General features: G+C 33.2%; 1 protein-coding gene across 1 annotated transcript in view; it reads right to left on the bottom strand.

Moving 5' to 3' along the window:
* LOC110994329 (transcription factor Sox-5) overlaps positions 1-14,326 on the bottom strand; it is a 102,723-nt gene that overhangs the window by 46,375 nt on the left and 42,022 nt on the right. Inside the window, exon 3 of the mRNA XM_022260903.2 lies at positions 8,591-8,735. Within this exon, the coding sequence (XP_022116595.1) occupies positions 8,591-8,735 (145 nt within the window). The remainder of the gene's footprint in view (positions 1-8,590; positions 8,736-14,326) is intronic.

The raw sequence follows: 14,326 nt of genomic DNA on the forward strand, positions 1-14,326 counted from the left end.
AGCAAAACGGCAACACTCGAGTTTATAAATTCTTTCAAGTTAAAAATTCTCGTCCAACGATCCTAGAAATTCGCTCTTAATTAACGCCTTCCAAACGCGAATAATAAGACAAACTGCTAAATTAGTAATGGCCCTCATAATGTTGTTGCTACTCAACACAGCGCGATTCACAATTTTCCTTACAAAACTTTTCTCGACTTGTTCGTGTAACTAAGCGTACACTATTTAATTATGAAACACCCACCTCCCGCCCCCTGCCCCCACAAAGGGGCAGAAAATATGATTTTCTCAAAGGCTTCTTTTCAGTTACCTGTAATACTGAAATAGCGTGGGACGCGGTCAGTCGAGGCCACTGTCTGTCTTCTTTGAGATGATGTTTTTTTAAGAAAAGTCAACGAATAGTTTAATTAATTACAATGTATTAGCCTCGAATTTTTTCGTTTCGTTATTTTGGTGTATGATTATATTTAGTGAGTTATTATATCATTACCATTACAGTTTTTACCGTGACAATTTGAATGTATATGTTAACATATTTTACACGTTAATTAATTCCACTGTATGACCATATTGTACTATCCCTGAGGTCGTAGGTTCGATCCCCGGCTGTGCACCAATGGACTTTCTATGTTCGCATTGAACATTCGCTCGAATGGCAAGGAATAAATTGTGAGAGTGGACGTGTGTTAGGCACAGAACAATCCCTACTATTAAATTGACTAATGATCACGAAACATCAAAAAAATCTGTTTCCTAGAACTAAAAAGGTTGTAGCGCCAATGATTTATTTATTACCATGTTTTTTGTTTATCTAGTAATTTTATTATTCTTTGTTTTTTAAAACTAGAATACACTTTGCTTTATTGCCTACTTATATAACGGGGAAATTTCCAGACTAAACAAGACATAAATTGTACATACAACAGCTATTATCTGCTTCCATTAATATAACCATTATACGCGACAAAGGTGAAATCGTGCGGAGCGGGCTGCTTCCAGAAAATTGTTTACAACAGAACTTCTAATCTCTATCTTATTTATATTTTCTGCATCAGTATTAATTGGTTACACGCAAACACGGATCTAATGGTCTGAATAAAAGGATTAAAACATCGCCTTTATGGTTCATAGATGCACAATACGTAACCCGGGAATTTCCATAAAAAATAGTGAAAAGCAACGAAAAATTCCAGGCGCATATATAAAGCAACTTTTAGCAACCACGCTAGCTGTGTCGCAATTTAAAGTTAAACTTTCGCATTTTCATGCTCCATTGTAATTAATAATCTGCATAGCGGACAAGTTGGCTGACAGCACTATTAGCGCGTCCATTCGATCAGCCTGTGATTGACCATACATCATTACTGCTTAAGAACGTACGTGGCACACAAATTAAAAGCACGACTCTAAGATTAATCTTAACTAGAATTTTAATGGAGTGCTCGTCTTTAGAGAATTTTCGCGTTTCAGACGTTTTGACCGATTTTTTTTTTGTTTTTTTTTTGAATAACTTAGCCTTTTTTTGACGCAACTATTTTTAAATAACGATTGCAAATAAAAAAATGCACAAAACGAAATAAACTTAATCCATTTATAATGTTTAATTTGTTTTAGAACATAAATTACACTTTTTTAATTATATCTATTTGGTAATATTGCAAGAAACCTTCCGCATGTGAAGGCCTCCAAGGATTTTCAGGCATCACTGTCATGGGTGAGCTGTTTTGATAATATCATCTGGGGAGCGGTCTTCCTCTGTTTCGCTTTATGGTCCATCCATCTCCAGTATAGCAGTAGCTTTCTACCGATCCTTATTTTAGTGTGTCTTATACCTGTGTGTATTTACCTATTTTATTAATTATATTTTGATAATCCGCTAAAGACATATTATATTAGGGCATTTCAAAAGGTGTGAATTAATAAAGTATGCCGTTTTTATGTTATAAGGAGGTAATAAATTCAATTAAGCATCTATTACAGGGCGAACGCAACATCACAATTATGGAAAGCCGTTCGTATAAGGAAGATTGAATATTGCGAAACGTATCGCGTAACGAAACCGGTCCGCGAACCTTACCAATTGAAATGTATTAAATTGTATCGCCTACACATGCGCATTACAATAGGAATAACAACGAATAGAAGAAAATCTGAAGCACAAAGGCGCGCCCATTTCCACCGATCATTGTGCTAGAGCGAGACGAAATATATACCCGATATACTCCAACAAAGACGCCGGCTGGCGATGCGCAAACGAGATAGTCGAACAATAGACAATTGTTATCCCTACTATGCGGCACTGCCCTAGAGAAACTGTGTACGCGAATTTCACACATCTAACAGGAAATCTAGCGTCGTTAAAGCACAATTTTCCGTGTGCTCCACATAACACAATGCGGCCAATAATTTGATTCGGTCGTTATCATTGGGAAAACAATGGCTTTAGGTATTTATCGTTTGGATAGGATTTGCGTAGGAGGTTTTACGATATGAGATCATAGACAAACAGTTTAAAAGTGAACATTATGGTTTATATTGAGGGTTTTTATGGCGGGGATTTTTATGAGTGACGAGCGAGCTGTCGATAAATACCGTTACTTTATTGGTTTTGTAATTGTTTTAAATTAATAATTTATTGTCAATAATGTTTGAAATTGAGATACCTTTTTAATGCAGATTCTGTGTGACACGGAGATGTACGTGACCTTGCGTGACTGACACGCGTCATTTTTAACATTAGTACTTCCCGATATCTCCGAGAAGTGTTATACTATATAAAGAAAAATCACATAGGCTTTGATTGATTAAATTTTATTTATAAAAAACACTTTCTGCTGACTATATTTTTTGACTTATACCCTAATTAGAGACACTAGAAATATAAATAGACACCCAAATTCTCAAGTTAGTATAGGCCTTAAAATTGTATCTTTAACAAGTGTTTAATTTCATAAAGAAAATTCAATTAGAGCCGTGATTTCGCAGATACCTAATATACCTTACTAATAGACTACCACTTCAAATATTATTGTCTCTTGCTCATAGTACACAAATTCTCAACGTCATAAGCCCATATACAAAAAAACACTGGGGCGAAAAATAACAAAACAACTCTTTAGGGTTTTTTTAAAGTTGACAAATACCTCAAGATTCGTCCTATTTAAAAGCGATAATAAAGTACAGCAAGAATAAATGTAGACTTTTCGCAACTATAGTCAGTGGGAAAAATTAATCGTATATACAATTTGGCGCGTGCTTAAACATATAAGGTAAAACTATTTCACTCGTGGTCGCCTTATGTGGTACGATTACAAAATGGTTCTCTGTGTGAATATTGTAATGCAATTTGTTAAAAATCCTGAGAATTTCTATCCGATTCCTATATTTAACGTGTGAGTATGATGCGTTGGTTTTTTTTTTAATAACTTGAAGAACTTTATGGTATGAGGGTGTGCAATTATTTGAACAATTACCATCTAAAATTCGCAATATTGGTGTGTTTCACAAATTAAAAAAGGCAGTAAAGATGCATGTTAGAGTGAACATAGTAGACTTAATTGGGACGGCTAATATTAAGTTTCTCATGTAAATATTTTTTTTTGTAATGAGAAATAACATCTGATCTTCAAACATTGTTATTGTTGTCTTGTTTTAGAACGGTTATCACAGTTAAGGGCGTTACCAGATATAAGCAACTACCCTCTTTTTGTTTTAATAATTATACCTACTGTTTTTTTTTAAATATTGTATTTTAAATCTAAACGATTCTAGCACACAGTTAAGGATTTTAATAACAAATCAAGAACACATTTTCAAGATCAAAATCAGCCAACCCCTGTTGACCAATTCTCGATTTTTCGAGACACCAAAAATAACAATGCATTTAATATATATTTAATTGCATTTACTCGAAGTTTATACTAGTTTAAGCCTATATCTAGTTCATTACAATTAATATGCAAAGCCAGTAAAAACGTTACTTTCAAATCGACTTAGACACCCACATTTCAAATGAAACCTCGTATAGACTTGTTCAAAAGGCATTACAGGGATTGCACAAGTGCCGTAACATTTTAATATTTACTTTTTTAAATCAAAAAGTTGTCATGTGTCCGTCGGTCCTTCGCAGACTAATTGGTTTGACTCTTTACTCTGTGGGCTTTGAGAGAAATATTTAAAAAGACCTCTTTGACACCATATCATAACCGCCGTTTAGTGACGGCTATATGTCGTGTCACATTTTAATCAGAGGGAACCTTGAGTGGGGCAATTTTATGGCAACTTTTAGTTCGAAATTTAAAAAAAACCTCGTTAATCCACGGTGTTACCATTTTATAGAGTTAATTTTGTGGTAAATCTAATTAGCAATGACGTAGGTGGTCTGTGAGCGGTGGCTTTGATATAAAAACATCGTCAATATGACAGACTTACAAAAACAATTATGCGACGGCAATTATACGATACGCACATCAGATAGAATCAAAACAAATGTACCGAAGTAGCGTCCCCAGTAATTTATTTGTCTTTAATTTTTAAAAATGGAACGCGGAAGCGGACCAATGAGACGCGTCCCTCGACTGATTGTCAATTAGCGACATCAAACGGGCTTTTTGCGAATTAAGCGTGCGTTTGTGTTCATTTTTTGTCCGGCAGATGAGCGGAGCGGACGCTCGATGCGTTTTTCCGTTTCGACGTTTCATTTTCATATTTCCGTTTGTCTGGTCGTCTGGGGGGAGTACAATGGGGGCGTTTTATGATATCAAGCCCTCCATTTGTGATGGATGTTTAATTCGTGTGAGTGCCCTTGCAGACAGATTAAATTTTAAATCCTTTTTTCACGATTGCTTTGTTTACGAGATTTTTATGTAATGAAAGAATTATTTGAACTTTGTTGTTGCCGTAGGGATGAATAATTACATGCCTAGCCTGTTGGCTGGTATCGTATTGTTTTTCTCTTGAGCTATTGTGATACAGATGTATGGACATTTATAACATCGTTATTTTGGGCTAAAATGAATTAGTGAGCTAATATTTTTTAGTGGCTAATCAGACCTCACAGATTAGCAAGAGCTATCGGCATGGTTCACTGGATGCCCTCTGCCACCTGGGGGACATTGGACATTAATTTATAACTTCGGAGCCAACATTATACAGTAAACTAACAAAAACTAACCGTAATATATTTAAACCTTCATTATTAATTTATTAGTTATTGTTTATAAAACACTAATAAAATTGTGTAAATTAATTTCATCTTTAAATATAATGTAACTATTTAAAAGATTATACAAAGACTAAATACAAATAGATTAGCACAAATAACATATCTATTTGATCCTTTCACTATGTAAAACGTAAAAGGCAATAGAAACCAATCGGAGGCGTCTAAACAAACCCGTCTAGCGAAAGGCAGAAACAACGAAAATGGAAAAAAGCAGTTCCAACGCGTATTGGGATCGAGCAACAAAAGGGTGTTCGGGAAAACATGAACGTGAGCCTGCCATTAGCCGCTAGTATTGCCTGTATAGACTCTTCAATCGGTAGCTAGGGTTGCCACGATTATTATAAATTATCTTTGTAACGTATATTATATATTAAAAAAGAAAGAAAAAAAAAATATTAAAGGCTGTTTAGTTGAAAAAGTGACCTAGCCCCCAGCCCATTTCCTTATTAGACATATTTATTATGATCATAAAATAAATTCAAATACAATTATACAGTTATAAGTACTAAGTATTATTTAACAAAAATAATATTCCGCCTCATAGGACAGGTCAACATAGTGTTTTAGATTGTTATTGATATTCATAGATGATAGCTTTTCAATTATTTTAGAAACTGGTGTAAGTCAAAATCTTAAGATAGGTTATTGGCATAGTTTAACCGTCATTTTCAAACAAAGGTCACCGATCCGACCTACCATAGATATCTTGTATCGACAGATGGCTGTTACAATTCCTCGATTGGTTATTGGCACAGTTTTATCAATATTTGGATAAAGAAATCTTAGATGGTCAAAAATGGATTGAGATCGGATTTGGGCATAAATTGTCGTCAACTTTTAATTACACCTTAGGAATTAGTTAAGCCTTATTGCCTTTGTACTAAAGATAAAGGGATAGCAAAAAAATATCTGTTAATTTTATAAAAATTAATTAATAACTTTATGTTAAAATTTGGCCATACGTACATTTTTGATAAATGCCAACCCTAAGCATCTGATTTGAGATGAAAGGGTTTCCACTATTGTATCTTTCAATCGAAATTAAAGACAAATTGTACGTTCAGTACTCATACAATGAATAGCGCTATTTGCGATCGGGTTTTTGTAAGCTTTTTATGATGAGCTTTCAATAGACACGTACTGAAGAGGATTTATGATTTCACTAATACGAATGTGGAAGCTCATTAGATGATTGATAGGTCTAATTATTTGATTTTTTATGGCTTATGTACTAATTGGTTAAGGATGTTTATTTACTTATGTTTATAGTTACTGTATCAGATTTTTTTTAAATAATAGTTGCTATTTAATATACCAATGTAAATTAATAAAATTTGAAGAAATATATTAGATAAAAGAATGAAATATCTTCCGCATACACTCTAACTACAATTTTTGTAAATAATTTGAATTTAAAAATTTGAATTTGAAAATAAAAAAAAAAATATCAAAATTAAAGTACAAAACCACACCACTGCAACCAAAATGGTGTTAATGTAGCTTAAAATTTCTGTTACTAACATCGCTGATTGTCGAATTAATATAATTTAAATAGTAAGATAATAATCTCTACGAGGCAAACGTAAAAATACGTCTAAAGCATAGAAAGTCAACAAGAAAGTTTCATAATTTATTCGTCGACTAGACCAATATTTAAGTAAGGTCACGTACAAAGACCTCTCACCCTTTCTTTGTAAGAAATCGTATGGAAATCTCCGTCTTTGATGTCCTTTTCAAGTATTGTTTGGCCCTTTGGCCCCTTCACAGCGAAGGCTTTATTCGATTTATGTAATCTATGGTAGATTTATTTACAAGTATTTCGATAAATCTAAATATTTAAAACAAAATCGCTTATAACTGAAGTTTGGCTGGACAGATTTTAGCTATCTCTTTTTTGGTGGATTCTTCTCCGCTCCAAATAGCAGAATAAGTAATTAAATATTGGATAAGTTATCGAATAATAAGTTTAAAAATAAAATAATAATAATTAATTTTATGAATTCAAACAGCATGTGGTGCCATCTATTGACAAAATATTTCTGTATTTGCTAAAAAGTTTTATTAATTTAACTAAAGTTAACACTATATTATTAGACTGTTAGGCGGAACGATATTCGCCGGATCAGCTAGTATCTAATATTATACGGTTTAATACAATTTAATTCGTTAATAATCTTATTTTACGTCTCTTTCTGACAATATCAATTCCGTGGAGTTCCATCCTTGTCATAGAAAAAAATGCAAAAGATTGAGAAAAAAGTTTCATTTCTGAATAAAATAAATAAATCGGTAGCGTAACCATTTTAGACCACAGTTCTATATCTGTTTCATGATCATTTATCAATATAACAGTCAAGTAGGTGATGAGCGTCACGCTGAAGACACTAGGCCAACATCGTTCACCTCGTTCTCCTAAATATCCATATCATGACGTCAAACAGGCATTGTAATTCCCTCCAATTAGGCTGCGGCATTTGAACAAGGAAGACAGGTAAAAAAATAACAAGTGGCAAGAATATTCCCGACCCGAGTGGTACTTATCTCTCAATATTGTTTCCTTGATTTTATTTAGTACGGAGTGAAGCCGCTCCAAGAGACTACGCCGAACTTTAAGAGGGTCTGTTGTAGTTAATTCCGTATTTTAAATTCGATTTAACTCCGTTTTGTAACTAAATTTTATTCAAACTTTTCGTGCTGAAGGATACTCAAATTAAGTTGAAAGTTTAAATTGCTTTTTAGACAATGTACAAAAAATATCATATAAAATTATTTAATTTAATTAGGATGTAGTCTTTATTAGGGTTTTCACCTGTTTGTGACCACCAAGTGGCTCAATTAGCCAGTAAGTGGTCATAAATTTTGCATTTCACTGTGGGATTCTAAAGTATTTTTAATTGTTATGCTTATTAGTTAATTATAATTAATTAAGCTAAAAAAAGCTTCAGTCTAGGTCTGAGATATATTGTATCTGTGTTGTGATCGTCTAAGGTATTCCGGTATTGAATGACCAGGCCAACACCGCTCACTCAATTAGGTAAATATAAATAACGTCATTGGATAATTGTGTAAATCACATAAAGCTTTGGACGTTTATATATTTGTAAGTCAAATAAACTCCATGTGGAAAAGTCGCAACATTATACGAGTATAATATAAAATTCATTACAATTGTATTATAATCTATCAATATAAAAGTAAAATAATATTAATCGATTTTAGAGATTTTAATTAATCCAAAAACAAGTATCATCTGAACAACCCCAGCTTTATGTAGATTTAACATGTCAGTACCATTGTTAAGCATATTAGAATAAACAATGCATTGTAGTGATTTTCGATATCGACGTATTATAGACTAAAACATACCTTTGAATGCTCTTGCTGGGCCAGTAACTGTTCTCGCACCATCTGAAGCTGGAGAATCATCTCTGACAGCTGTCTTTCCTTTTCCAGCACACTTTCTCCAGCCAAGGCCTGTATAGCCGCTGCGTCTAGGACGCCTCTTCGGTCACTGGAAAAATAACACCTGTTACTAATATCACAAATGACTGGGTCAGTAAACCGGAAAATACAATTATTATTTACTATATTATATTTACTACACTGGTACAATCGACTGTAAAACCAGGCTTCTTCAGTGTTTTTAACTGAGTTCTTACGAATCATTCCAATTTTGAATTTTCGTATTATTCCATTTTTTTTAAATGACAAAATTCCAAGTTTTGTTCTATATTCGAATAAATACACACAATTATTTGAGTAACCAAATCCATTAAAAAAAATGACAGTCTAATTTTCGTTCCATATTCGAATTTAAACACAATTATTTGGGTAAGTTATGCAACACAGTTCGGAAAACTAAAGTTGAATTATTCATATCTCAGTTTCGTAGTGCAAAGCTGAGCGTACACACATGTTGACAACTAACAAAGGTTGTTATTACACGACGAAACTTTACGTCAAAGCGGAACAACCCCTACTATGGGAATTAGAACTCGATAGTGTAATTCAATTGAGATTGAGCTCCGTTCGTAGCTTAGGTAACAAATTTTTAATGATTGCTGCTTTCATTTAAGATAAAGATTTAAAAGCATACTTGCAATAAAAACGGGAATTACATTCTTAAACTGAAGAATGCAGCGATTATTTTTTTGTTATATATAATTGTATTTGGGCAAAGACATAATTTAGCATTATGATCTAACATAAGTTACGGGGATAACACTTACGGATAATCGACTCTGAATATATATTTTTTAAACTAGCATTGACATTTTCATACATTTTTTACGTTTAATCCAATTTCACCTAAATTTTGAAACAATACAAATAAAAAAAAATATTCAAAATTCGCGCTTTCCTTTTTTTATCACGACGTTCCAAATTCAAATTTTAATGGTGAGTTTTAACAGTACGGGCTGCGCTGGCAACACAAACGAATGCATCGGAGGGCGGAACTGAATTATTAATGTTTCGTCCGGGCTCCGGCGCTCAAGATGCCATGATACACCGCTATTCACTACAGATACACTTTTAACGATAGCTCATATTACAGATACTCTGTAGCTTTTAGTAATGAGCTTTGGAGTTCTATTAGGTATATAGGTGATAGGTAAAAGAAGAGTGGGCAGGCCAACGAGATAAGGGGATGATATAGAAATTAAAAGGCTTTATAAGCCAGCAAAGCACTCGCGCGGCATTGTGTCCATTTATCACTTAACATCAGGTGATCTCGTTTGCAATCTGTCCTATAACTAAAATAGCAAGAATAGCAGACTAGTAGCAAAGATAGTGACATCTGAAAAGGAAGGAGAGGAAAAAATATATGGTGGAGTTGAGCAGTTTATGTATCCATTTTGAAAAATCGATACACGATTCAAATAACTTCGCTTGATAAAAAATTAATCCAATCATAGCCAATTTTTGACTTCGAATTCATTTTAAGGCGAAAATTTATATAGAATTATGAAATTAATAATAACAATTAGTTAATTGTTATGACGGGCCGGCCCACGTGCTCCAACTCTCCACTGTCAACCGCAGTCCACCCAAGATTCTGTCACAACAATTCGTGCTCGAATAGGGCCTGAACTATTAAAAAAAATATCACAGAAACAGACGAAGTTCTAGCGCAAATTTTAACTTTGCAACCCGCCTATAATCATCTTCCTTTAATAACTGATAAAGCCGAAAGACACCTCACGATAAAATTCGAAAGGTTCAAAATGCAAGAAATAATCATCGAGCTCGTGCAATGTCGATAATTATAATAACATTAAATCAGTAGGCACCTACTTTCCTGTCAATTTTAATGTCGAAAAAAACTTACAAAAATCGAACCATATTTCGACGTGCATTTATCAAAGTGCTGTTTTGACAGAAAACATGTTAATTAGGCCTCATTATAACGAAAAAAAACCTGACTGGTTTAATTATGTGAAAGGCTCCATTGTGATTTTGACCTGGAATTGGTAACGTGTCCAGCACGATGGAAATTCAATTAAATATTATTTAAAATATCACTTAATAAGAGATAAGAAAATCATGCTTAATTTGTATAATTATTTTATGGGAGTTCGGAACGAGGTGAGTGTTAAACATGTCATGAAACATTGGTTAAATATAGTATACTTGTAAATGTCAATTATCAAATAAATGCTTTTATCTAACCAGCAAAAAAACTCTTCTTAATCGGCCAATTAATTTCGTATTAAAATTCAAATCTTATCCATATTGCCACAAGATGGCGCTTTGTCAATATAAAACGCAGTAACAATGTAGACAGCCTATTTGTATAAATTTTCAAAGCAATTTTTATATGAAAAATTGGTTCAGAAATTTTTATAATTTTTGAATATAATCGTCTAGATAAAATACTATCTAGAACGATATAATATTGAATCTGTATATTTTGGAAATATTTAATATCCATATCTACTGTAGCCTCCTGTGCCTGACAGTTGGCACACGTCGTCGCTCGTCACTTTTTGGATCTAATACCGGTTACCTCACAATCTTTTCCTTCACCATTCGAACGAATTTTAAATGCGCACATATTTGAATGAAATTCCATGAGCGTAAAACTGGGGATCAAACCTACGACCTCAGAGGAGTCGCACGCTGAAGCCAACACTGCATTTCTTAATATTTAGACTAGCTGGAGATGAACAAAGTTTATAGACGAAGAATATATGGCCCCGCAGTACTGTATATCTAAAATAAGCCCTACATTTCGTTATATATCTATGTAAATACATCTCCCAACACGTCTGTGTACCTGTCGCTCAGAGGCTATATTGCAATTCTTTATTTTCCTGTTCAATGGGACGCCACTTGTGATTTATTGTCTGACAAATCTTTTTTGTTTCAATCCAGTTTTACTGGTAGCGTTTCACTCGGCTTTATAGCTTCATTGTTGCGTTCTTAATTTGCTGCGTTTTATCAACAATCGCTTTATATTACATTCCTTGAATGTTAAACAATTGAAATACGAAAAAAGGTTTTAATGATCGCTATAAGCTACTTAAATACATTCAACTTTGATGAGTAATACATCAGCAATATATAATATTAAAAAACATAATTTTAAAGAATTATACATTAAATTAAATCAGTTGCACTAGAACATTCTTAGGTTTAGGCCGCAGATTTCTGTATCCTGATCATTTGTTAATCTAATAGGTGATCAGACTCCCTTTTTTTATTTTTTTTATAGAACAGGGGCAGACGGGCAGGAGGCTCACCTGATGTTAAGTGATGATGTTATTGGATATAAAAATAATTTATAATATAGAGAACCGACAAGTATGACTAAACCACTAGATGGCATAGTTCGATTCCCCTCTTTGCTCTGAACCCCAAGACGATTCGATTAATGTTGGAATCGATTACATTATTCCAATACAACGCACACGATCTTTTTTATTTATATACGAATTTGTCAGTGCAATTAGACCTACAACCGTGGGTTACAAGGGCCGGCAACGCATTCACTAAAATGGTACATTAGGTGTCTCGTTTATTCATGAAGGAGAAAAATATCTTTTAACTATACATTAACGATCTGCCCTTTATTTAAAGTGGTGACATATAGGTAAATGATGAGGAATCTATAGACAGACGACTAGAGAGAAGCGAAAGAGAAGAGCGTATTCCTTACCATAGAGTTCTTCCTTCTTTACCATTTAGGTACTTTAGTTTTTATTAAAACTGTACCACAAAGAACGGTTCGGTGGCCGTCGATACATAATCTTATACTGCCTATAATATATATATATATATATATAGGCCTGAGGACATACCTCAATGTACTGCTCCTTATTAGGATGAAAGCACACGATAACATCAGCCGTAAGGATATGGAGAAATTGTTAGTTTGGGAACAAAGTGACTTTAGACTGATGCTTACAATAGAGAACGAACACGCACAAAACACTCCCTATAAAAGTCTAAATGGAAGACGTACTAAACCGCATATATTATAAAAATGCGTCTAACGTTACCCAAATAAATCTCAACAATGACTAAAGAAAAGTGCGCGGATCGGCCGAGTAAAAATATTTTTGTGACTCTCATTAAATTTTATAAAATTAAAATTATCTATTTCGAACATAGAATTGTTGAGATCAAGCTAATATAATTATCAAAAGGTAAATTAATTATTTCCGTATCGTAGAGAATTGTTATATATTGATTTCACTCTTATTTAAATCTTACAACACAGATTGGATTTTCTTAAAAAAACAAAAGATCGAGTCAAGTAATTTACCTGGAAAATGAAAGGTGTGAGGGTGACGATATTAAAATTGAATTGCTAGACGTTTGACATAATACATGGTGTAGCAAAGCTTTTCTATCTGAAATATACATATACTTGTTTAAAATCTATATCACACAGTCATGGTGATATATATTTGAATTAATAATAACAAATCTGATGTTGAAAACTATAGTTTTAATATGTTATATAAAATTAATGTTTGTGTTATTTTTCATGTTTAGTGGAACTTACTTCAGAGACCAACTTTAAACGAGGTTATATAACCACAGATATATAACCAGCGAAGTTGTAAACGTTTGACACTATACATGGTGAAGCAAAGCTTTCTTTTCTAATATAAAGATATTTCTTTAAAATCTATATCACATAGTTTTTTTTTCTATTATATTTTGGTCGGCAACGCACTCGCGAGCCCTCTGACATTGAGAGTGTCAGATCAGATGAGCCTGCCCGGTTGCCCCCCGTCCTATAAAAAATCTCATAATATCTATTACACACATACAAAGTACAAATCGTTCCTCTTTATAATATTTTTAATTATCATACTTGCAAGAGGCAGATCGGCATTCAAAGTATCAAAGAAAAATACAATTTTAAAGCCATCAGGCTATTTCCGTATTAATATTCCAAGTTTGAAAGCCTCCTGTGCAAAGTTTGATAACTTCACAGGCAATATCAACGCCATAGACATCTGACGCGATTGTGAAATATTCTTTAAAAAATCTTTTTCCGATTTACCTTTGAAGGGAGAAATGAGATCTCCATTGAAGCCGCTTTGATATTTTTTGTCATTAATTATTGAATGGCATTAATTTCGTTTTATCGATATTGTAATTACACCGGCGATTGTTCGGTTTCATAATTAGTTTTGTAAGCCCATGCAGCGATGATTGTGTTGCGAATTATATAATCCTAATAAATGATGCTTTCGTGGTCGTAACAGCCTTGTTTAACGATTTTTCTCTTTGATAAATTAGGTTACGTAGTATATTTTAACTACTAACTTAGCATTATCAGAATAAACATATATGGCGCATAAAGCAAAATTAGTTCTTCTAAATAATAGTACAGTAGATGACTAGTTACGCATAACAAGTGTCTCGATGTGATATTCGAAATTTGAAAAGACATGATCCAAATTCGAATTTTGAAATCTTCTAATTGTACACGAAATCAGGTTTGTAAGTAGTATCCAACTATAACAATTGTTCAAGCTTTCATTTTCGTAATAGGCCTAAGATAGTCAAGAGTAATAATACTTTATTTGAAACTATCTTGTGTTAGTGACCACAATTGAAAAGAATCGAAGATACCCCAGTAGT

Source organism: Pieris rapae, chromosome 6 (genome assembly GCF_905147795.1).
Source record: "Pieris rapae chromosome 6, ilPieRapa1.1, whole genome shotgun sequence".
NCBI classification, from domain to species: Eukaryota; Metazoa; Arthropoda; class Insecta; order Lepidoptera; family Pieridae; genus Pieris; species Pieris rapae.